Below are 25,697 nucleotides of genomic sequence, written 5' to 3'. Positions count from 1 at the left end.
GTTGGAGCTTCCTGCAAAGGAGAACTGGGTCAGAATTTATCACAGTTTCTCTAAAGTATCTAGAATACGTATTTTGATCTCTGAATGGAGCAAGACTGGAGTCACTCATGCAGCAAATGTTTTTTAAAGCCCTTCTGTTTGGTTGGTAAAACACAGAGTTAAATAAGACAGATACTGTCCTTACCCTCGTGGTGCTGGCAGACGTTGAAGATTTACGCACACAGTCATAGCTTTGATGAGTGTGCTGAAGGAAATCTCCGCTAGGGAGCCTTCCCAGGGGCCCAGGAGTTCTCAGCTCTGCCGTGGTTAGAATCATGCGGGGTCTGATTACGGCTACCTGGCATCTTGCGGCTCTCCTGGGGCACCATGTGTTTGATTGTTAGGGCTCCCTCTGAAGTTGAAAATCATAAGCATGGAAGTGCCATGAGGAGAGATTTTTAAGGATTCAGAAATCCGATGAGTAGTTGTGGAAATGTCCCAAGATTCCCCAAATTTTTAGCTATAATTTATAAAACATAAGGGGCCAGCAACGAAAAGTTGAATGAGTACTGATTTAACTCGCTTTGTTAAATTAACAAAATCTTTGTTCAGCCTTCAAGTCACAGATCTTAAGTTGTTTCACCAGTTAGCCAAACTATTACTAATTCCTGAAATAGGCCTTATTTGAAACTGAAGGCCTACAGTTTCTAAACCGTAGTTTCTGAATGGACAGTTCTGCATTGACAGAATGCGAAATAGTTTTCAGCATACGGTGACATAAAGTGAAAATGACAGTCCATTGCTCACAGACCAAGATCATTTGTGGGTGACCACACTAGGCTTCCCTGAAGGTGGGCATTGCCATCCTCAGCTGTTTATACATTCTGCCTGCCATGAAGGCATGATGCTCAGAACTTCACACTGTCTACCTCTTTTCACCCTCACTGCCGGCAAATAGCAGAACACCAGGGTCCTACAACCAATGAGTGGTGGACCAAGTCCAGTTTGACTCTGCAGACTGCTTGCTTCATTACGCCATGCTGCTCTGTGTTTATGGCAGGGATTCATTGCCTCCTGGCACATCTTTGGACCTGGAAGTTTACATACAACAGTAGACATTGGTGGTGATTTAACTGTCCTCAAGACAGCAGGGTGCAGCCTAAAGAAAGTCTGTCCCATCCTTGACTACAACCATGACATGAGTCAGGAGGACATGATCTCGTAAAGCCTCTGTAGCTTGATGACATGAAGCTTTTATTACAGAGTTGCACAGTATGCTGGCAGTAGGGCAGCTTGGGGAGTGGGGTGCGGATTCAGTAACCGTGGCAAGTGCTTCTCCCTTAGGGACCATTGTCGTGGAAGGCCATGAACTGCACGAAGAAGACATCCGTCTCATGTACACCTTTGATCAGGCTGCAGGTGAAACGACACAGTTTGAAGCACACTCAGATGCGCAGGTATTTTTCTGTTCTCTAGACCATTTCTTTACCAAAAGGTAAGAACATAAGAGGAGAAACTTCACCTGGGCCTCTGCTGACCAATATCGGTAGCTTGTCTCAGGGTAAAATAAACCACGTATTTATTTTAAATTGGCCTTACTAAACTCCTCTATTATAACTCCTTGACATAATACATTTCTTTAGTGAATACATAAATATTTTGTGACTTACGCCTGTTAAGTGTCCTAAATGTTGGGTCATACAAAAACAAGGTATAATCTCCCCTTTCAAGGAGTGAGTCAGTCATGGAGACGGAAAAGTAAGCCAGTTCTTACTATTTTACCTGATAAGTGCAGAGAAGGATTCCTATTTGAAGTCTGGGGTGGAAGTGGAGGTGGTTAGAGAGCACCCCTTTTGGACTCTGGGGTCTCCGTTTTTTGTTGTGATGGATCACACCATCTGTCTTCACTCTTGACCAGACTCCTCCAGGCAGACAGGTTCTAAGATCTCCCGTGTGTTGGTGGGGGGCTTGCTGGAGTCCCTCTGTGCTTAATATGCCACGTACAGGGGGACACACGGAGTATGAGGCAGGCCAGCCTCCCCTGGGCTTTACACAGGGGCTTCAGTGTGATGTGGACAGAACTCCATGCGGGCAGACAGTGGTGAGAAGTCAGAGGTGAGGAAGCTAGGGAACAAGGAGTTGAGGGCAGGGAGAAGGTTTGTAAACAGTGAGAGGGTGCAGTCCTTTCTGATTACAGCCAATATGAGGGAGACCAGAAGAAGCTGTCCATGTTTAAGGAAATACGTCTTGTGATGCTTCTGAGTTTCCTGATGAGATTATGCATCGTGGGCCGTGGCTGCCCTGCCCTGGCTCATCATCCATTTCCCATTCTACCTTCTCTGCCTTCACAAAGTGGAACAAGTTTTGTTAACTTCTCTGATGGGAGTGTCCTCAAAAATACAAATGGGATGGTGCCTAATTTACAAGTATGTTCCACTCTGTAATGGAAGTGTCACTGTCGTTATTACCATGTCATCACTGACAACCTTTAGGACAGATGAGATAGAAAAGTAGATCACTTTGACAAGACGGTGGCCATTTAAGTCATAATGAAAAAAGTACTGTGGTCCATTGTAGAAACTGTGTCTTGAATCACACCAATAAACCAAAGGATGAAAAGGGTCATGGTTAATGAAAACAGGAGATGGCAGCTTTGAGGCCTTCAGTCCGCCTGTTTTTGGTGAATCCGTTGTGAAAAGCTGTGCTGCTGTAAGAGCTTTATGATTGGTGATTTTACCTATTAGAAGAGTTGGTATTATTTTTTAGGTAGGCAAAAAGCAGAGTTAGACAAGAGACTCTCTTAAAAGCCAACGTCTCCTGTAAGCTGCACCCTACAGAAGAAAAATGAAAAGCTGGACCTTTCTCCTGAGATGAAGGAACAGCTGTTTACAGAGGACCCCAAACTATTAAAAAACGACGTTAATTTTATGTCTTTGGCTCAGTTGTGTGACTATATAGTGATGCATTATAGACTTCTCAGAATTTAGTTTTAACACCATTTTGCTGAGTTTGAAAGAACAGATAGTCCATATTTGATTGTCATGGTTGTCACGGTGTGCACCATTCGTTTGTACAGGCTTTGGTTCTCTTAGACGTCACCCCTGACCAGGCAATGGTGGATGAAGGAATGGCTCGGGAAGTCATCAATCGCATCCAGAAACTCCGCAAAAAGGTCAGTTTGTCAGATTAAGAACAAGCTACTGTTTGGGGGTTTTGTTTTGGGTTTTTTGTTTGGTTTTCGTTTGTTGAGGAAGAGAGGAGAGGCAGGTATTATAAACCGTGGTAACTCATTGATGATAATGAGTCACTGATCTGTGGTCCATTCAGATTGTACCCTTCAGGAAAGGTAGGCCCCTTTGACCCCCTCCTTGTTCACTCCCAAGCTGGATGTGGCTCTTTTGATTCTCTTATCAGCAGCTTTCAGCCAACCTGTGCTCCTTGTCCTTCTTTTTCAGTTCCTTAGGGCTTCCACACAACTGTCTTCTGGATACATAGCCCTCCTGACTGGCACAGAAGGTCATCAGAGATGACACTGGGTGTCTCTAAGAAAGGGCAGCGATGCAGTCATTGTAGAAGGGCATCTAGCTCGGGGGAGAGACTGTTGAATCTGGGCAGTCGGGTGGTTCTTGCTCACTCAGAAGCTGGGAGCCAGGGCAGGTGCTCAGAGCCCGTTGCCCGCCCCCACCAGGTGAGAGAGCCAGGTAGCTTCTACCCCAGGTTCTCCTTAGGCCAGGTGTCTGATTCCTGTAGTTCAGGGTCTGAGGCGGCCACTCCAGCAGACAGCAGAGTGCTCGTGAGTTCTGTCTTGCTTTAGAGCTTTGTGAGTTCTTGCTTGATCACTCCTTTCTTCAGAGAACTGATCAGGATGCTGGACCCTTCCATAATGACTCAGTGTGGGATCATCAGCCCAGTTTAACGGTCACCTACGATTTGATTGACAAATATGCTTCCCTTTTAAATTCTCTTTATGTGCTTTCAGTGCAATCTCGTTCCAACTGATGAAATAACAGTTTATTATAAAGCAAATTCTGAAGGAAAGTATCTGAATAATGTTATCAAAAGCCACACAGAGTTCATATTTGCCACCATAAAGTCTCCTTTGAAACCATATCCTGTTCCTACATCAGATAAAATCCTTATTCAAGAAAAAATGCAGGTGAGTTGTGAGTTCTGATTTCTTTTGAACTATTAAGAGATTTAGGATTAGATTTTATGTTAAGTTTATGGAGTCATATCTTGATATTCTGTCTCCCAGTAGCAATTAATATAGTACTTAGTCCTGAGATATTACTCTGGACAGTAGTGAGTAGGGATTAAAGAGATGCGGTCCAGAAGAGAGGAAGGAAAATTAGAGCTGTTCTCATGGGAGTTCTCTTGGGGAAGATAACCAGGATTCACGTAAGAATTGCCAGGTTAGACGGCTGTACGGTGCTGTTTTATCTAAAACTGGAAAAGTCAATATTGTGGATTCTGGGACTGACTTTAAAAGTAAATAGCAATTGACTTGAAAAACAGTTAACTTTTATGGTAGTAGATTAAACATAAAATTACACTTTCATTTCCTATTGCTACATTTTAGATGTAACTATGAAAATCTGACCAAGACATGAAAGATACTGGCCCATAGTTCAGAAGCAGGTTATTTATAACAAGGGAAATTCTGTGTCGGTTGGTCATGTATTCAATTGTTGGTTCCTGGTCTCATTCCTACTTTGAATGGGACAACCGGAACCAGACAAGCAGGGCCTGAATGTGAGTGTCTTTTCAGTGGGACAAGTTACAAAATGGCTTCATTTTCTATTTTGCATATTTTAAAGCATAAGGTAAAAAGAGAAAAAGAGGAGAAAAATTATAGCTCTTGACTGTTTCAGTAGTGAGATTGAGTATGCTCTCAGAATCGTATAGAGCTCTTTTCTTACTAAGTGGTTGCTGTCTTAGTTGGTGACACTGGTCAGATGCTGCAGTCACATATTCTCATGTGTATAGTTGAAAGGGTCTGACCTGGAACTTACACTCACCAGAGGATCATCCACGCCTGGCCCAGCTTGTGCGTATGTCAATCTTAACATCTGTACAAATGGCAGTGAGCAGAGTAAGAGTAAGTGAACTCCATGGTTTGTATTTTATTTTTTAATTAAATCTATGAATGTCTTTAAGGCTATTTCAAGAGAATTGGTAAAACTGGATTGCCTTTTCTTTCTAATTGTTATCAAAATGAATCCACAGAAGTAAATGGTTGAACTTGCACTCCTAGGAAGACAGGGTAGGCATGCTTTTCCAGTTTCTCCCACAAAGTACAGCTAAACATCCCAGACATAACAATATATTAAAAATAAGCATAAAAAGACTCAATGGTGGAGGGAAGAAGGTAGACCCGTTAGTGGTCTTGGAACAAGTAAGAAAACAGTAGAGGGTTCCCTGGTTTTTCTTTTTGCTTTACATATCCCAGCTTGTAGCTGAAGAAGCTGGCAACCTGGAACACCAGTGAGCATGGACCTAAACACCCCACAAAATCCTGCTCTCTCTGGGCGGGACCAGGAAACGGGCAGCCTAGCAAGACAAAAAGTCTTCTAGACAATAACTGCTCTACTCCAGCCAAGCAAGACAGAAGAAACTGTGGCTCCATCACCACTCACACCAGCAAAAGCCAAGTGGGGAGCCTAGACCTTGGCCAGGCTGAGGAGCCTCAAGCCCCCACTGCCTTGGTCAGACCGCTGCCATGGTCAGAGAACACCAAGCAGTGAGCTGGGTCATCCATCCTGCCTAAGTGATAATGAGCTCTTTTGCCCAGTAGTGTCATTGTGGGCCACGTGGAGAGCCTGGACTTCTATCCCCATCATGCAATAACAAAGCATCCCTTCCCTTCACCACTGTCCAGTAGTCATGAGGCTACGTATCCCCACCACCCTGTCAAGGTGTCAGTGAAGGCCACGTGGGGAGCAGTAAGGAGACACTCCTACTCTTTGTGGCCAGGGAGGTATCTGTGGAGGTCTAGAGGAGAGTCAGAACTTTCTCCTTGCATCACTTTACAACCCCCACCCCCACCCCTGTGCCCCAGAAGTAACAAGGAGTCCTGACCTCAGTACCAATGCAAGCTGAGTAGGGAACCTGGACTTCTCTCACCAAGCAGTAATGAAGCAGTGTTCTCTCCCCTGTGCCTGCCCAGGTGAGATCAAAGTCAGCTAAAACAGAGGAAGGATTTCAGTAAGAACCAGAGTCTCATTATACCTAACATGTTCAGGTTTTCATTGACAATTAATTATTCATTATACGAAGAACCAGGAAAATCTTAACTGAATGAAAAAAGTCACATCAAGATGACAGAAATGTTCACATTATCTGACAGAATGTAAAGCAGTCATAATAAAAATGCTTCACAGAGCAGTTACAAACATAGAGAAACAAACGGAAAATAGTCTCAGCAAAGAAATAGAAGATACAAAGAATCAAATTAAAATTTTAGAACTGGTAACCACAGTAATTAAAACACAAAAACTCAGTGGAAAGGCTCAACAGCAGAATAGAAGAGACAGAAAGGAATTCATAACCTGAAAGATGGAACAACAGAAATTACCCAATGTGAATAGCAGAGTTTAAAACAATTAAAAAAAGAAACTAAAAAAGAAAAGTACAGAACCTCAAGGATCTATGGGATGATAATAAAAGTTCAGTATTCTTGTCCTGAATTCTGAAAGGAAGAGAACAAAAGATAAGCCTGAAAGGTATTCAATGAAATAACATCTGAAAACTTCCTAAATTTGGCAAAACCCGTAAGCGTACAGATTTAAGAAGCTGAGAAAACATCATACAGGATAAACCCAAAAGAATGCACATCACATATAACATGCTAGAACTTCTGAAAATGTAAGACAAAACATTTTGAAAGCAGTGAGAGAAATGTTTGCAACACCTAACCTGTAAGGGAGAAACAATTTGATTGATACTGAATTTCTTGTCAAAAACCATGGAGGTCAAAAGATAAAAAGGATAGTATTTCTCAAATGCTAAAAGATGATTACCATCTACCCAGAAGTTTGTATCAAGCAAAAATTTCTTTCTGGGTGAAGAGAAAATCAAGACATTCTCAAATGAAGGAAAACTAAAAGAATTTGTTAGTAGCAAGGCTTACCCTAAAAGAATAGCTAAAGGAAATTTTTAAAACAGAAAGAAATGATAAGAGAGGAACTCTAGGGATATCAGAACAACAGAAAGAACAATGGAAAGAAGCAAAATATGGGTAAATTCAACAGACTTTTCTTCAATTTTCTAAATTATGTTTGATGGCTGCAACAAAAACTAACATCTTAATTCACATGCAAAGAATATTTAAGACAATTATAAATAGGGAAGAGCAAAGGAATGTAAAGGGGAGGTAAAAATTCTGCACTTCTCTCAAACTGAAAATGTCAACACCAGTGGACTAGTAGTTGTGTATATACAGTGTACCACCTGGTGCAGCCACTAAAAAAGACTACACCAAGAGATACATCTAGAAACACTAAACAAATAAAAATAGGATTCTAAAATATGTTAAAGGAATCCACAGAAAGTATGGGGGAAAAACAAATAGAAAGCAGAAAATAAAATGGAAGACTTAAACATTAATCATTACTAAATGTAAATGGTCTAAATACATCAATTAACACAGGTTGGCAGAGTGATAAAAACACATTACCCAGCTTTTTGCTGTACATAAGAGGAGCCCTAAATATAACCAAATAGATAGGTTGGAAGTAAAAGGCTAGAAGATCAAAGGAAGCAGGGGTGTCTGTGTTCATTTCAGTAAAATAAACTTCATAGCAAAGAAAATTACCAGTGGTATTAAATAATGATACAAATGTCAGTCCAAAGGAAAACTTGATCCTAAATAACATTAAACAAAAACTGACAGACCTTAAACAAGAACAGAAAAATCCATAGTTACAGTTTGAGTGTTGAGTTTACCTCTTTCAACAATTGACAGAAGAGCTAGACAGAATATCAGAATCTAATCAGTATTTATGGAACACCCCACCCAGCAGCAGAAGAATACACATTTTATTCAAGGTCCATTTACCAAGATAGGTTATAGCCTGGGCCATAAAACAAACCTCAGCAAATTAAAGAGTTGAAATCATATAGGGTATGTTGTCTGAAACTCTTTAAATCATATAGGGTATGTTCTCTGACTACAGTAGAGTCAAACTATAATTCGGTAACAGAAAGATAAAAGCGAAATTCCCATACATTTGAAAATTAAAGAACAAACTTCCTAAGTAATCCATGATCAGGGAAAAAGTGTCCAGGAAAAAAAATGCATAAAACCGAATGAAAATGGAAAATACAGCATCAAAATATGTAGATTACAGCTAGTTTATATCTCTGAAAACTAACAGAAAAGAAGAATAGTTTCAAATCAATAATCTAAGTTCCAACCTCAAGAAACTAAAAAAAATTAAGCAAGCAGAAAGAAAGAAGATAAAAAATGAGAGCAGAAGTCAGTGCAATTGATAACAAGAGAGCAATGAAGAAGATAATGAAACAAAAAAATGTGGTTCTTTGAAAAAATTAATAAAACCAACAGACCTCTAGTGAGACTGATATAGAATGAAAGAAAACACTAATTACCAATATCAAGAATGAAACAGGACACCAGTACAGACTGATCAAAAAGATAAGCAAGTGCTATGAACAGCTCTCTACACAGAAAATTGACAATTTGAATGAAATAAACCAGTTTCTCAAAAAGCACAAACTACCTCTGACTCACTCACATGAAGTAGATAATTTCAGTAGCCCTATAGCTGTTAAGGAGATTGAATTCATTATTTTAAAACTCTCAAAATTTGATTGTCTGGTTGAGTCAAAGACTATCACAGCTGTCACTGATGGTGGTGCACAATAAAAATGTCCAAAAAGGATCATAAATACGTTCACAAAGTGGATACCACATACCAGTTAAAAGTAATGAAAATGTATCTCTCTAACTTTTCTATATCTCAAACATTTTAATGAAGAAAGCAAGTTTCATAATTATACCTATAATAGGGTATCATTCATGTAACTTTTAGAAACAAAATCCATCACCATGCATTGTTTATTGAATAAATATATAGAATTACAAAATTTGAAAACATAGACTTGAGAAGCAATGTTCATAATAAGTTTGTCTTGGGAAAGGGAGGAAGAGAGACTGAGGAAAAAAGTAAAAGAGATGGCAGTTAAAAAATTAAATTAACTGTGCATCAATAAAAAAAAATGAAACTCTCATGAAATTTCCAGATCCAAATAGTGTTGCTAGAGAATTCAACAGACTTTAAAAAAATAAACACCAGTTCTGCACAGATTCTTCCAGAAAATTGCACAGGAAGGAACACTCCCCAGCTCACTTTATTAAGGTAATATCGACACCAAAACCATATGCAAAAAGTACAAAAAAAGAAAACTACAAACCAATATCTCTTATGAATATAAATGTAAAGTTCTTGCCAAAAAATTGTTAAGTAGAAAATAGTTAATATATACAGTTACGCATCATGACAGGTGAGGTTTATTCCACGGTTACAAGGCTAGTTCAGTATCCAAAACCAGTCAGTTTAATCTATCACATTAACAGGTTAATAGAGTAGAAGATTATACTAATTGTTACAGAAAAAGCATTTGACAAAATTCAGTATCCATTCATGATTTTAAAAAAAACTAAGAAAATTAGAGGAATTTCAACAACTTGATAATGAGCATCTATTGAAAAACCTACAGTTAATACTATACTTGACTGGAAGAGATTGAATGTTTTCTACCTAAGACTAGGACCAAGGCAAGGACACCGTTCTCACCACTCTCACTCAGCATTGTACTTGAAGTACTTGCCAGTGGAATGAGGCAGGAAAAGAAAAGAAACAGAAAGAAAAGGCATACAGATCAGAAAGGAAGCAATAAAATTGTTTGTGTATGAAGATGACATGATTGTCTGCATAGAAAATTCTAAGGCGTCTACAGATTGAGGTGTGTCCTGGGGACCCTTCTGTTGGTTTGCCCACCAGCACTATCACCAGCTGTTCCCAGAGTGTTCAGGTGTCTGTTTGGACCTGTGATGATGCTTCAGGCACCGTATATTCCTCTCAACAGCCACACAGTGATGTTTGGCACGTGAGCTGGTCCATCATTGCCAACGATGTGTCTGTCCCAGGTCACAACAGGTGCTCCTGTGGAAGGAGTTAGGCACAGGAGCAGTGCATGTGCATAAGCAGCGTCACCGAGGCCAGGATTTTGCGTCAGCTTTAGTCACAGGGGCCAGCAAAATGAGCAGTGGCAAAAACAGGTGGGACCTAGCACCCCCATCTGCTGACTTCAGTACTGCCTCTTTCTGGGCCACCTGACCCAACAACTAGGAAGAGGAACCCACTACTCCAACAAGATTATCTTCCCGGGAATAGTTACAAATGCAACCACAGTTTATCGTCTGTGTCAGCGTGATGTGGTATGGTTTGTAATTCACTGTTTGGCTGAAAGCACTCATGTAAGGAGGAAAATTACGATTGGTCTTTAATTTCTTATTTTAAAGTATTTTGGCTAGTTTTATAATACTGTTTGGGTTTCGGCTTTAATTGGGAGGATTTGTTTCCGGAGTAATTGAATAAAATCATCACTTTTTTTAAAAAAGTCATATTGCTTATAAAGAGAAAAAGAAAAAACAGATTCACAGGATATAAGATAAACATCAGTATTTACTGTATTCTACCAGTAAATACATGGGGAATAAAATTTAAAGTGTAATACCATTTACAGTTGCTCAAAAAAGAGATACTTAGGTATAAATTTAATAAAACATATACAGGACTTTTATGCCAAAAACTACAAAATACTGATGAAAAAAACCAAAGATCAAAATTTTAAATTCTGCTTTGCAAAAAGATCCTGTGAAGAGGATGAAAAACCAACTACAGACTGGGTTTTTCCAAACCACATATCCAACAAAGTGTGTGTCTAGAATACTTAAAGAACTCTCAAAACTCGACAGTTTAAAAAATCTAATTAGAAAATGGGAAAAGACATGAATAGACATTTACCAAAGAAAATATACTGATGATGTGTTTCCCTTTGCATTCAAATTTAACTTTTTTTTTTCCTTCATTCATATTTGTGGCTTTTTAGGTGGAGTATTGCTTCTGGAAAATCCAAAAGGCGATAATAGGTTGGACCTTTTAAAGCTGAAGAATGTTGTTACTAGCATTTTTGATGTAAAAAATACAGAGCTGGCTGTCTTCCATGGTGAAACAGGTGTGTGGAAAGTCAAAAGATACCCATATGCTTTGACACGAGGTAGATCAGTGAAGGTCTTGCTTTGATAGCCATCATGCTGCATAACCTCGGCCCCGATCCTGACTCTGTGAGTCAAGGGCCAGCCTCTCCAGCAGTGCCTGCCTGCAGGGTGTCTCTCTGTGCCTCCTTTGTGCGCTGTGGCTGACAGAACCCTGGACTTACTAGATGAAGGTTCTAATGCTACCCTCTTACCTGTCAGCCATGTGATACACTCTAGGCTTCAGAGACTTCCCGGTGAGTTTTAACTTTATTAAACATAGTGCCTGCATCTTGCTAAATCCAGATTCTCAATAAGACAAGCCTAAATAAAATTGTAAAGAATTGTAAGTACATTTCCTCCCACTGTCATGGGTTGAATTGTGACATCACCACCCAATCCCCGACTCCTTCCCCAAAAATGATACGTTGAAGTCCTTATACTTATTCAAAGAATGTGACCTTCTTTGGAAATAGGGTCATTGCAGATGTAATTAGTTAAAATACAGTAATACTGGAATGGGGCTCACTGGTGTCCTTATAAGAAGAGGGCCATGTGGAGACAGAAACATACAGGGAGAAGGCTATGGGGACAAAGGCAAAGGTTCGAAATAGGCAAACCTGCAAGCCAAGAAATACCAAAGGTTGCTGGAGCCTTTAGAAGCTGGGAAGAGGGAAGGAAGAACTCCCTTACAGGCCTCAGAGGGAACATGGCCCTGCTGACACCTTGATTTTGAACTTCTCGCCTCCAGAGAACCGTGAGACCAGTTTTTGTTGTTTGAAGCCGTCCCACTCACCAATCCCTAGATTGTGATTCTTACAGCAGTTGTAGGAAACTAATACAATTTTCAGAAACTTACAAATAGCTTAAAAGAAGAAATCTAAATGGCCAAAAAATAAAGGGAAAACTGCTGAACCTCAATGGTAAAAACCACCATGAGGTACTATTAAGTGCAACCAGATTGGCAAAAGCTAGAAAAGTTTCACAGTATCCAGTGTTGTCGGGGATACTGTGTACTAGGACCTGTCATTCAGCTGCTGGGTTGTAAGTTGTGAGAAGCACCGTGGAAAACCTTTGCTGTTCCATGTATCAGTTAAGGGCTGGATAAGGGAAGCAAACATGATGTGGGAGAAACTGAGGAAATAAAGGTCTGGAAGAAGGGTGGTTCACTGGAGGATCTGGGGAAAACCTCTGACCAGGATCCGCCAAGGGGAGCTGGTAAGTAGGTCAGGGGACAGCTTGGGTCTCTATCTGAAGTCGCCGTAGGATGAGAAGCAAGGACAGACTGGAGCTCACATCTGTGTAGCCACATCTAACACCGCCTGTCAGGGGACCTGCAGAGGGAGATTTGCCAGAGGGTCGCTCATGCACCTGGCTCGGAAGTTGGAACAGCACTGGTGGAGTGTGGGCTTCGTGCTGTCCCCTCTGACCCAGCGAGCAGCAGCCTGGGAAAGCTGAGCAGAACCTGGGCCCCACATTGACCTTAGTGGCACAGTGGCTGTAACTAAACTTCTACCCTAAGCAATGTTTAAGTGTATATAAATGAAATGGGTGTTTTGTGTGTCTATTTTTCTACGTATGTTCATTAGTCAAATAATTTGTCTTCTGACCATAATTAAATTTTTTTAATATAAGGCTTGTTTTCATGATAGAGTTTAGGATTCTGATATAGGAGGAAATTTTAAGAGGAGCTATAATACGCAGAAAAACATACTAAAAGGGGGAAAAAACAATTTGCCTTATGTTTTAAGTTATGAATATTATGCTATTTTGCAACATTAATATTTCCTACTATTTGCATGTCATTAAAGTCTGACTTTATAGGAAAGGCAGTGTCCTTTGGTAAACAGAAATTAAGTGGAAAGTTTCACTGTAAAAATACATGATAGTTTAATAATTAAATAGGAGAAAGTGAATGACTTCAGCACTGAACTATTTCCCCTGAAAGAATGATTTTTTTGTTGTTTCTGTTGTTATTTTTAGAAATAAAGAACCAAACCAACTTACTGAGTCTGAATGGAAAAACACTTTGTGTGACCGGAGGATCAACTCCCTCTGTGATCGACAGTCCTAGTGCTCTTCTCTGTCAGTATATCAACCTGCAGCTCTTGAATGCAGACCCCCAAGGTGCGTGCCTCCCCCCCACTGAACACCCTCAGTAGGCAGGTTAAAATGTTGAGTGTTAAGATTTTCTTTAATGTATCAATCTCTCTTGTATTTTCATTGAAATACAGTCAGTTACAATGTGTCAATTTCTGGTGTCCAGCACAATGTCCCAGTCATGCACATACATACATATATTCATTTTCATATTCTTTTTCATTAAAGATTATTACAAGATATAGTTCCCTGTGCTATACAGAAGAAACTTGTTTTTGTTTTTTGTTTAATCTATTTTTATATATAGTGCCTAACATTTGCAAATCTCAAACTTGCAAATTTATCCCTTCCCCATCCCCTTTCCCCCAGTAACCGTAAGATTATTTACTATGTTTGCAAGTCTGTTTCTGTTTTATAGATGAGTTCATTAGTGTCCTTTTCTTCTTCTTCTTCTTCTTTTTCATTCCACATATGAGTGATATCATATGGTATTTTTCTTTCTCTTTTCCAGCTTACTTCACTTAGAATGACAATCTCTAGGTCCATCCATGTTGCTGCAAATGGCATTATTTTATTCTTTTTTATGGCTGAGTAGTATTCCATTGTATAAATGTACCACAACTTCTTTATCCAGTTATCTGTCGATGGATATTTAGGTTGCTTCCATGGCTTGGCTATTGTAGACAGTGCTGCTATGAATGTTCAATCTCTCTTTTTTATACGGGTGTTTCAAGTCAGCTTCAACCCAGTAAGTTAAAGTATAGACTCCCACACTTCTTGGGGGGAGCACTCCTGGCTTGTTTCTTTTGGTATGTTAATGTAGAAACACCCCTCCATCTGGCATGGTCAGGAAATGAGATAAATTGGTTTAGGTAAAAATTACAGCTAAATGAAGCTGAATTTGTTTAAATGCCAAAACATTTTAGTTTTTCTTTTTGCCTCATATTTTTCCTTAGGAAACGTTCTGAGAACTGTTGTACATATCCATGCCTTGATCAACAGACTAGATTGATTCTTACTTCTCCTTGATATTTTGGGGTCCTCATTGTGCACGTATATTACTGTCTTCAGGGTCTTCGTTTGACTGTTTACCGAATATCTCTTCCCTAAACTGCTGGGCTTTTACACTAGTTGTTTTTTCTTCTTCCCTTTCCCCTTCTCCCCTGTGAAGTATTTAAGGCTGTTTCTGCAGACTGTAATTAATCCCAGTCTTGCTGTTGTACCAGCTGCCAGCTTTCAGAGCCTTTAGCTCTGTCCGTTAGAGCTGTCGAGTCACCACCTCCATCAGGGATGCAGTAGCCAGTGGAGAGCTCTCAGGATTTAACCCACTTTGTCTTTTCTTCTGTAGAGTGTTTAATGGGAACAGTGGGCACTCTCCTCCTTGAAAACCCACTTGGGCAGAATGGGCTCACCCACCAAGGTCTTCTGTATGAAGCAGCCAAGGTGTTTGGCCTCCGGAGCAGGAAGCTAAAGCTGTTTCTGAATGAGACTCAAACAGACGGTAAGGAGATTATAGAACATGCTAAATTTTTTCGTCTTTGTTTCTCTTTTATTAGAAATAGATTTGGATGCCATCAATCACTTATACATATGTATGAGACATAGTACTACTGCTATCTCTTTTTTTGCTCTTTCTTCAGAAATCTGCCATGCTGTAAATGTTTAAAAAATAATAATAATTAAAAGGATGATTACTTTTTGCTTTGGAAATATCTTTAAAATTATATTGGTATGCAATTTAAAATACATGCTTCTGGATAAGTTAGCCTACTTGCTGATCCTAAAATTGCCCTCTTCCCCAAGAATCAAAATATTCTCATTTTATAATACTGATAACAGCTTGAAGGGCACTTAAAACTGACAGTGTACCTCCTCCTTTACCACTTACAGAGCACGCCTTTTCTCTGTGAGCTGCTTAAAAATGTGAAGAGCTAGGTCATTAGTTGGCATATTCTCTATTCCATAAGTCAGAAAACAGATTTGGGACAAGGCACTGGCTGGCGTCTGCAAGGATATGTTTGCTCTCTCACGCTCACCCTTGTATCATCCACTTCGGTGATTTCAGCTTCTGTGGCTCTTCTGACAGCTTCTCTGTTGACACTTCAGCCTTCCCCCCGAGTTCTGCTCTGTAGTCCCTCTGTTGGAGTCATTTCCTCAAATTGCTTCCCTTGATGGGATCTGTTTTTTTTTCCCCTGTTTATAGCCGTCCTTCTTGCCATCCCAACTCAAAATGTTTTACGCTTCCGTCCTTTCATTGATACAGCCTCACCGCCTGGGGTTTACTGGACTTTCTGAGGCAAGCTTTGTGTCTCCTAGCACTGGTGGGAAATTGCTGGACATTATCTTTTCCAAAGTTACATCTTATCTTTGATTTTCTGCAATTTGAACATCCTACGCCTAGCTATAAATTTTTTGGTATAAGGCATTCTTCATTTCTGTTGCAGTGTTTTGATTTTTAGCATTTCCTTTTAATTCTTTATTAGAATTTCCATCTTTCTGTTTACACTGCCCATCTGTTCTTACACGTTGTCCACCCCTTCCATTAGAGTCTTTAACATTCACCCTAGTTATTTTAAATTCCCCGTCTGGTGATTCCCAAATCCCTGCCATGTCTGAGTCTGGTTGTGATGCTTGCTCTGTGTCTTCCTAGCGTGTTTTTTCCCTGTTAGAACACCCTGTAGTATTTGGTGGATAGCCACACGTGATGTATTGAGGAAAAGGAACTGAGGTAAATAAGCCTTTAGTGAGAGTGTTTATGTTTATCTGGCTAAGAGCTCCTCTGTTTATTGTTTCCTGTAGCTGTAGGTGCCAGAGGCTCAAATTTCCTCTGACAAAATAAGGGCTTTATCTCTTCTGTTGTCTTATGGTTGCCCTAAAGGTTCCTTTTTAAATACAGTTCTTGCGTGTTCTCGCCCGTTCTGTCTGCTGTGACGCCATTTTACCACACAGGAGCCTGTACGATGTTGTAGTGAGGGGTGAGGGGAGAAGTTCGGGCAATGTTCTGTGATCTTATGATTATTTTTCGGTCTTTAGTGAACCTGTGCCCCTGGGCTGTGACCGTCACAGGTGTCAGCTTTTTACTATTTCCTCTTTATATGAGAAAGGAAGGTTACAGGGGGCTAGAGCGGGCTGTTTCCCTTTCCCCAGGTTAGTCTGTTGTTAATAAGCACAAAGCGGATAAGAAAAAATGGATACTTCTGTCATTTTACTGGGAATTTTTTTCTGGAAGCCTTGAACCTTTTTTGGCCTCGTTCCCTCCATTTTGGCTTTAGTTGATTTTTTTGGACTGTGCTATTTTGATTCTTTCCTCACTTCCTCTTGTGTAACTTTTTTTAAGGATGTTAGTGTTTACCATGGGGATCACAGTTAACATCCTAAATTTGTAAGAGTCTAGTTTGAATTGGTACCAGTTTGACATTAATAGCATACAAAAACTCTGCTTCTGTACAGCTCTGCCCCCATTTATAGTCTTGTCAGAAATTATATGTTTATAATTTTGTGCCCCAAAACATAAATTCTTAATTGTGTTTATGTATCCACTTATTTTTAAATCAGGTAGAAAACAAAAACTAGAGTTCAAAACAAAAAATGTGACAGTACTGCTTTGAGTTACTGTCTAGCATCCTTTCACTTCAACCTGAAGGATCCCTTTGGCATTTCTTGGAGGGCAGGCCTGGTAGTAATGAACTTGCTTTCCAGAGTTCTGACAAAGTTGATTCTGGCTGTTTGTCTTGTGATGTTTCGGTTGAAACCCAGTTTAAAGGAGCATTTCTTTAATTCTTTGGGGACACTATCGACCCAGGCCTACCTTAAGCTCAGTTATTTGGGGCCACAGAGAGTGTTTAAAATGTATTAGTGTCCCAGTCATTCAGAGGGCCAGAATTCTCAAATCAACGTGTTCTCTCTCTCCCTAACCAAGCAAATTCTGTATATTGGTTTACTGTGTCTAGTGCGTTAATTGCCAAAAACTAGGTGGATTAAGACAACGGAAATGTATTCTCTCTCAGATCAGGAGGCCAGAGTCTGAAATCAGGATGTTGGCAGGACTGTTCTCTGGGGGAGAATTCGTTCTTTGCCTCTTCCAGCTTCTGGTGGTTCCAGGCTTCCTTGTGGCCACATCACTTTTATCTCTGCTTCAGTGACCACATTACCACCTCTTTGGTCTGTCTTTCCTTTTTCCAAAAAGAGGTCACAACCACAGTTTGCGGGAATTGGAGCATGGCCTTACCTTTTGGAAGGTTGTTATAAAACTCACAACGTTCTCTTAATGTTTTTCTCTGTGGTGAAGGGTCTTTTTGAAATCACTCCTTTTAGCATGGGTTCCTTATTCCTTATTCAGTTTTTTGAAGGTGGTTTCATTGGACGTCCCAGTTTGTGTAGACCCTAGGCTTTTTCTCGTCTCACTTTCTTGGCCTTTAGTGCCAAATCTTTAAGCCTCCAGGACCACCAGAAAATCTTAATGTTCAGGTATCTCTTGGAATTCACAATTTTTTGGCCTCTATGGATTTTTCTCAATTTCTTCCCCTCTCAGCTGTTTATTTATTTTGTTAAATTAACGTTTTATATTGTACTCTGACATTTTCTGCTACGTTGTTAAAAATGAAAGTCTATTTCTCTCTATCATGAAGCACAGCTGTTAGGCTTCAGATCTGTCTTCTTTACCCCTCCCTCGTGTCAGGGCCTCATGGTCTGTTGAGAACAGCCTGTCTGCAGCCTGTATCCCTCCGCCAAGACTTGTCTTCATGAACAGCCCCTTGACGCTGTTCCCCTGCTCAGATCCTCCAAGGCTCACCATTCTAATGCTTCAGGATCTGCAGAAGACTTTTTCACTCTCCGACACAGTTGGTTCTTTCATTACGGTTTGGTAATAAAGATCAATTATAAATGTAGTTTCCTGCTTTGATGAGCTTGTGTGAAACTTCAGACACATTCTTAACTTCTGTCTCTTACCCTCAAATCCATCAGTCACCGGGTGCAGCTGGGCGCTGGGAACGAAGGGATGTCATCACCTCTCACTTGTTCTGCACACAAGTAGGCCACCTGGTTGAACTGGTCAAGGACAGAGTCACATCCATGTGGGTTAGATAATAGTACCGCTACCTGTGATTCACAAACCAGACCTTACCTTTAAAATGTCTTCCATTCTTGCTGCTCTGCTGTAAGGTTGACTGGGCAAGTTTAATAGGTAAAATCTAGACAGTTAAGTGCTTTACCCAAGATAACCAAGAGGTCTGGTGGTAGTCTTCCCAATCCACTGTCTTTTCCCAATCTGTTATCTCCTGCCTCATTTTCATCATAGTCTTCCTCTCAAGATTGTTTTTCCTAAGAGATTAATAATTTGGTGAATTAGAAGGATGACCTAATGCTCACAGTTTTAGAAACTCACTGATGCCTTCTTGCTTGTTCCACTATTTATTCTAAATATCATCTCCAGCTCCTGTAGTTCTCTGTTAGGGGGGCAGCTTTTGAGAGTGTTTTCACATCCAGGATTCCTGTTAGGACAAAAGCCACTTGTAAAAAAAACTTGGTCCTTCCCTTTGAATTCAGATCTGGCTAGAAGCAAACTGGAGGGAAGGAACTTGTTAAAATTTTATTCTCTCTCGCTCAGCTTTTATACATTCAGTGTGTTTTGGACCTGAGCCTTCAGTCTTTGACAACTTCTTACTTTCTAGGACGTTGAAAGATGTACTAGATTTATCACATACTCTTTACTTCCCCAGACCTGGAAATGACTGTTCTTCCTGTCATAGGGAGTTAATACTTAGAAGCCATAAATCTGGGCAACTTGCTTGGCATCGCTTCTAGGCATAGGAAATACCTTTTTGGGTGGGGGTGGGGGGGCATCTCGGGCAGCACTCAGAGTTAGTCAGGTGGAGGGCACGGTCCTCCAGAAGTCTGCCCAAAACTTCTAGCCCCAAGCGTAAAGAGTTAGGCTCCAACCTCAGACTTACACTAAAGAGTCCACATGTGACCACTGTCACTTCTGGCACCAACTGCAAGTTCAGAGGGTTTCCCAAAAAATCACCCTCAGGTTTGATCGTTTGCTAGCAGAATTCACAGACCTCATGGAAGCTGGTGGGAAAGGGTGGAAATTAGGCAAAGGGAAGAGATGCACGGGGCCCAGTCTGGGAGAGGATCCAGATATGTAACTTGAGGCTGTCCCTCCCCAAGGAGCCGTGGGCAGCGTTGCCTCCTCCTGGCCCCAGCGCATGACAGTAGTATGGACAGCGAGTTACCAACCAGGGCAGCTCACTTGAGCCTCGGTGTCCAGAGTTTGCATCGAGGCTTCAGGATATAGGTATGATTGCTCACATGGTTGGTCTCAGTCTCAGGTGATACCGTGTGACCCAAAGCTCCCGCCCTGAATCGTTACGGTTGGTTTTTCTGGTGTGGCCAGCTGCACCCAGGTCACCTCGTTAGAATAAGCCATCAGGCGTGTTGAGGGGCCCACAGTAAGTAACAGAAGATGCTCCTGCCACTCGGGAAATCCCAGGGGCTTAGCCTTTTCCTCAGTAGCTGGGACAAAGTTTAGACTTCTCTTCAGGTGAAGCCAGATTTCTTACTATCCAGGCAGTTAACTTTTTTTTTTAATATTCATCCAGAATAGGTAGAAAATTATTTCTTTAAAGCTTTTTCTTTCCATTCTAGAAATTACAGAAGAAATCCCCATGAAGAGTTTGAACACGAAGACTGTGTATGTTTCTGTGTTACCGACGACAGCAGACTTCTAACATTGTTATCAGTATGTTTCAGTCAGCCTTTCCCTGGCACATCCCTGTCCCCTGCGCACGTGTGCACGCACACACACAGAAGATACTTCCTTCAGGTGCATGTATAATATGCTGCTTTTGGTCTAAAATTGAAATGGGATTGATTCATCAGGTGACTTGGGAATTTACAGTAGTATTCACACTCAACCTTAAACACCTGTGCATCCATGCTGGGGGGAGTTACAATGTTACCTCAGCACTTCACACTATATTTCTGTACTTGAATTTTTAAGTATAGAACACAGAAGTGGTTTAACTGGTACAGTATATATATTATATCATCCTATGGCCTTTCAAAACTTATTTGAGATCACTTGAAGGAATGGACAATGTTATATATTTTCGCTACCTGCGTTTTCCTGCATAATTTGATGGAATATTTTAAGTTTCAGTAAATCAAACCAATAAACTTTCTCTCAGATAATACATATGTTAGAAGTAATTCATTCTCCCATAGTTCAGTGACACTTGGAATTTGTAATCTTTAAAGAACACAAAAACTTAACAGTAACTCCTGTATATATAAGACAGTAGACTTAAACATCTAATTTGACTTCTTCCCAAAATCCTGTGTCAAAGAAGCACATGCCAAGACAAAATTAGATGTGCAAGACTTTATTGGGGGAAACATACATAAAAGATAAAGGAGAGGGGGAGAGGGCAAAGGGAGAGGCAGCCTTCAGAAAGAGTCCGGAGTTAGGCAGAAATGACCTGGCTTTGTGCTCGAGCCTTGCTCACTCAGGGGCTGGGAGCAGCTGGGGGGACCATGACCTCAGCATAATTGATCTGTGGATCTGAAACTGTGGTAGCTAGGGGCTGCCAATCAGCTGTACCCCTTACATCAGATTCTCCTGAAAGGAGCTCTGAATGGTACATCTCTGGCTGCTGGAGTAAGTGCATTCAAATCCAAACCCACAAAATTGGAGGGAACCGAACAAAATAACAGGTGTTGTCAAGGATCAGAGAAACTGGAACCCTTCTGCACTGTTGGTAGGAATGTAAAGTCTTACGGTCACTATGGAAATCAGTATAGAGGTTCTCAAAAATTAAAAGTAGAATTATCATATGATCCAGCAATCCATTTCTGGGTATATATCCAAAAGAACTGAAAGCAGGTTTTTGAAGAGATATTTGCACACTCAGCTTCATTGCAGCATTATTCACAACAGCCAAGTGACGGAGCTACCCAAATGTCCCCTGGGGGATAAACAGATAAGGAAAATGTAATATATACATACAATTGAATATTATTCAGACTTTAAAAAGGATGAGCCTTGAGGACATTAAACAAAGTAAAATAACCCCGTCACAAAAAGACAAGTGCTGTGTGATTCCACTTGTGTTAAGGTACCTAGAATAATCAAATTCACTGAAACAAAATGCAGTGCTGGTTGCCAGGGGCTGCAGGGAGAGAAATGGGGAGCTGCTGGGTGGGAATAATTTCAGTTTTGCAAGAGGGAAAAGTTCTAGAAGTCTCTTGCACAGCCATGTGAATATAGTTAACACTGCTAAACTGGATCCTTAAAAATAGCTAAGTTGGTAAATTTTATGTAATTTTTACCAGTTAAGAATTTTTTTAAATGTCAAAGGAATAGAAGCCAAACTCAAAGAGCTCCCAGTGGCCAAAGCTGAAACAATTTGAACAAAAATATAATTTAGTATTGAATTAAAATCCAAAGTACAAAGTAAATATCCACGAGTACGTGCTGATATAAGTGATTGAATAAATAGAAATGAGGCAAATCTCCTGTATAAAATTCCAAATAATTTGTATAGATACTTCCTCTCAATGTGGTGTACATTAAATCCGCACACCTTGAGAGTGGGTTATACTTGGTGACTTACTTCAGAAGAGTATGGAAAGGGGGCAGTTAGTCACGTCACAGTTTAGAAACCTGGCAGACTCTACCTGGGACCAGTCATGATAGCGCACACTCTCGCTAGGACTTGGTGAGAGTGGTACTTGACATCTGGTTGTCCTCCCAAGAACTTACAACCCCAGTCTCACCATGAGAAAAACATAGGGCAAACCCAAAGTGAGAGACATTTCTACCAATACCTGACTCTTCAAAATTCAAGGTTATCAAAAACAAAGAATGTTTGAGAAACTCACAGACCAGAGGGGACAAAGCAGATACAATGGCTAAATATGATGTGGCATTGTAGATGTGATCTAGGAACAGAAAAAGGTCTAAAGAGGAAAATGTATGAGATCCAAATAAAGTACGGAGTTTAGTTAACAATATTGTATCATTGTAGATTTAATAATTGTGATGAAAAATGTACCATGATAATGTAAGATGTTCACAGTAGGGTAAACTGTGTGTGGAATATGTGGAAACTTGTACTGTCTTTTCTATAAATCTGAAACTATTCTAAAATTAAAAGGTTTTCTTTTAATAAATAGAAAATGTGAAATTTAAAATCTATTTGTAATAGCATCACAAAATATGAAATACTCAGGGATAAATTTGACCAAAGATGTGCAGTTAACTATAACCTGAAAATTATAAAATATTGCTCAGAGATAATAAAACCTATGTAATTGAAAGAGGTATATTTGTATTAGCTTGGGCTGCCAATAACAAAATGCCGCAGGCTGGGTGGCTTAGACAGCAGACTTATTTTCTTAACAGTTCTGGAGGCTGGAAGTCCAGTATCAGCAAGTCTGCAAGTATGGGTTCTCCTGAATGTTCTTACCATGTCATCGTGTCCTCACATGGCTTTTCTGGGTGTGTGAACTCCTGGTGTCTTTTCTTGTCAGGGCACTGGTCCTGCTGGATTAGGGCCCCACCCTCACGACCTCATTTAACTTAATTACATTTATAAAGGATCTACCCCCAAATACAGTCACATGGGCAGTAGAGCTACAACACTTGAATTTTGAGAAAATAACTCAGTTCACAACAATTTTCATGGATTCAAAGACTCAGTATTGTTAAATTAAGCTAACAATGCTCCCAAATTGATCTATAGATTTGATGTGATCCCAAACAAAATCCCCGGAGGATTTTTTTAAGTAACATTAACTAGTTCATTATAAATTTTATGTAGAAATGCAGAGGCTTTAAGACCCAAATAAATTTTACAAAGTTGGAGGATTTGAATAACCTGATATTACAAGATTTATAGAACTAAATAAGACTGGAATTGGCATAAAGGTAACAAATAGATCATTAGGGCAGAACAGAATCCAGAAATAGACCTACACATATATTTTTAATTAATTTTTTTTAATGATGCCAAGGACGACAATGGGAAAAGGATAAACTTTTCCCCAACATGGTGCTGGAATGAATGGATTGTCATAGACATACACACAAAGAGAACCTTGATCTATACCTCTCCATATGGTAAAAAAAAACTAAAATTATATCAAAATACAAACATAAACAAATATGAAATATAACAAAATATATGTATTTTACCACAATAAAAGTATCTGTGTTTAACAGAACTAAGTGTAAAAGCTGTAATAATAAAACTTCAAGAAGAAAATCTTGGTGACCTTGCATGGTAGGAGGAATAGTCCCCTGAAGATGCCCACACCTCAATCTCTGGAATCTGTGAATGTATTAGATGCTAAAGATCACATCTCTGCAGGTGTGATTAAGGTTATAGGCTTTAAGATTAAAGAGATTATCCTGGTTCCTCTGGGTGGGCCCAATCTAATCATAGGAGCCTTTAAAAGCAAAGCACTTTCTCTGGTTGGAGGCAAGAGAAATTGGCAGAAGGGGAAGTTGTAAAATACACGTTTGGACACGAGGATTGGCTGTGCTGTTGTTGGCTTATGATGTGTGGGACCCATGTGCGAGAACTGGCGAGAGGCCACTGGGAGCTACGGTCAGCCCCCAGATGACAGCCAGCAAGGAAACAGGGACCTCTGTCCCACAGCAGAAAGAAACTAGAATCTGCCAATAGCCTGACTGACCTTGGACACAGATTCTTCCCAGAAGGCTCTGAAAAGAACCAAGCCAGTCAACACTCACTTCCGCCTTGTGAGACAGGGCAAAGAAAGCATCTAAGTCCACCAGACGACTGACCCACTAACTTCGCTGAAATAATACATTTGTGTTGTTTTAACCTTCTGAGTTTGTGGTCATTTGTTAGAGCATAATACACTCTGAGCTAAGATTTCTTAAATCACAAGAATACAACATATAAAAGAAAATACAAGTAAATTGGACTTGGAAAATTAAAGACTGCTTCTTCAAAAGGTATTGTATAGGTAATGAAAGGGAACCCCCAGACTAAGAGGAAGTATTTGCAAAACATATCTGGCAAAGGACTTGTGTCTACAATATATAAGGATCTCTTACTTCTCAATGACAAGACCAACCACCCAGGTGGTTTTTTTTGTTTGTTTTTTTTTTAATTTGGCAAAAGATTTGAATGAACATTTCACAAAAGGTATACAAATGGCAAATAAGCACATGAATGATGTTCCACGTCATTAGTCATTAGGAAAATGGAAATTAAAGCCACAATGAGAATCCTTACATAACCCCTAGGATGACTAAAGGTTAGAAGTCTGACCATGATGTGTGTTGGCAAAGACGTGAGGGCAACTGGACTTCTCATTCACTGCTGTTGGGATTGTAAAATGAGACCAGTAATTTGAAAACAGTTTAGCAGTTTCTTAAAAAGTTAAACATAGAATTCAGGTCCATACAAGATGTCACAGATTGGTTTTTCTTGCTCGTCTGGATAAGAGCAACCATAAATGATGGAAATAACTAAATAGGCAACCAAAGGAGAACTCTGAAAAGTGGTAAATGGAAGGTGAACCGGTTTGGTATGCTATGCCTGGGAAAACAAGGCAGTGGTAGGGTGTCTTAAATTTCCCCACCCAACAGAAGATGGTGACCAAACCTAGCAACAGGCGGGTAGCTCATTCCTACCGCAGATCAAACAGGAGTCCTGAAACGTACACCAGGCAAGCCAGTGCCGGCAACAATGGAGCTCTGCTAAAAATAGCAGTGAACAGTAAGCCCCACTCCCACCCAGAGACTTGGCGTTACAGGAGGTGGCCTGTAGAGGGCACCCGGCCACAGAAAGCACCCAGCCAAGGCAGACTTTGTCTTCATTGGCCTGAGACTCTCCTCTCCTGCCCAGAGACACCATGGTTGCTAGGGTAACTGGGGTGTGTGTGTGTGTGTGTGTGTGTGTGTGTGTGTGAGAGAGATGGGGGTGGAGGGGAGGAATGTCCCACCATAACAAGCATGTGACCTGTCGGGCTCTCTGTCGCCAAAGATAAGAGAGATCCCACCAGAAGCTCTGGGACAGGAAAGCTTCTTTGTCCCTTGAGGCCAGAAAACCCCTTCTCCCAGAGAGAAACCCAACATCCCATCCTGGGAAGACTCCTCTTGTCCGTTCAGGCGGCACAGCAGGGACCAGTGGGAGCCCCAGTGGCATCACTTAAGCAGACCAAATGACACCACTGAGCCTCTAAAAGTTAAACTGTCACTGGAACCACTATCCACAAAAGTAGGTCAGGACCAGCACACTAAACAGAACAGGACACCTGCCTGCTAAAATGAAAAATTTAAATAGGGCCCCAAATCTCCTAA

The 25,697-nt window shown here is 40.4% G+C and overlaps 1 protein-coding gene across 2 annotated transcripts in view; it reads left to right on the top strand.

The window, feature by feature from the left end:
- Positions 1 to 22,678, top strand: part of IARS1 (isoleucyl-tRNA synthetase 1) — a 68,360-nt gene extending 45,682 nt beyond the window's left edge. The window contains exons 27-34 of one of the 2 annotated variants that reach the window (XM_010967490.3): positions 1,324 to 1,436; positions 3,056 to 3,151; positions 3,959 to 4,135; positions 4,966 to 5,077; positions 11,113 to 11,238; positions 13,241 to 13,384; positions 14,706 to 14,858; positions 20,006 to 22,678. In XM_010967490.3, the coding sequence (XP_010965792.3) occupies positions 1,324 to 1,436; positions 3,056 to 3,151; positions 3,959 to 4,135; positions 4,966 to 5,077; positions 11,113 to 11,238; positions 13,241 to 13,384; positions 14,706 to 14,858; positions 20,006 to 20,088 (1,004 nt within the window). In that variant the 3' untranslated portion in view covers positions 20,089 to 22,678. Of the gene's footprint in view, positions 1 to 1,323; positions 1,437 to 3,055; positions 3,152 to 3,958; positions 4,136 to 4,965; positions 5,078 to 11,112; positions 11,239 to 13,240; positions 13,385 to 14,705; positions 14,859 to 20,005 lie in introns of those variants that run through there. The other variant, XM_074362988.1, reaches the window with a different exon arrangement.
- The last annotated feature ends 3,019 nt before the right edge of the window (positions 22,679 to 25,697 follow it).

Source organism: Camelus bactrianus, chromosome 4 (assembly GCF_048773025.1).
Source record: "Camelus bactrianus isolate YW-2024 breed Bactrian camel chromosome 4, ASM4877302v1, whole genome shotgun sequence".
Lineage (NCBI taxonomy): Eukaryota > Metazoa > Chordata > Mammalia > Artiodactyla > Camelidae > Camelus > Camelus bactrianus.
This window is presented reverse-complemented; position numbering and strand designations above follow the sequence as displayed.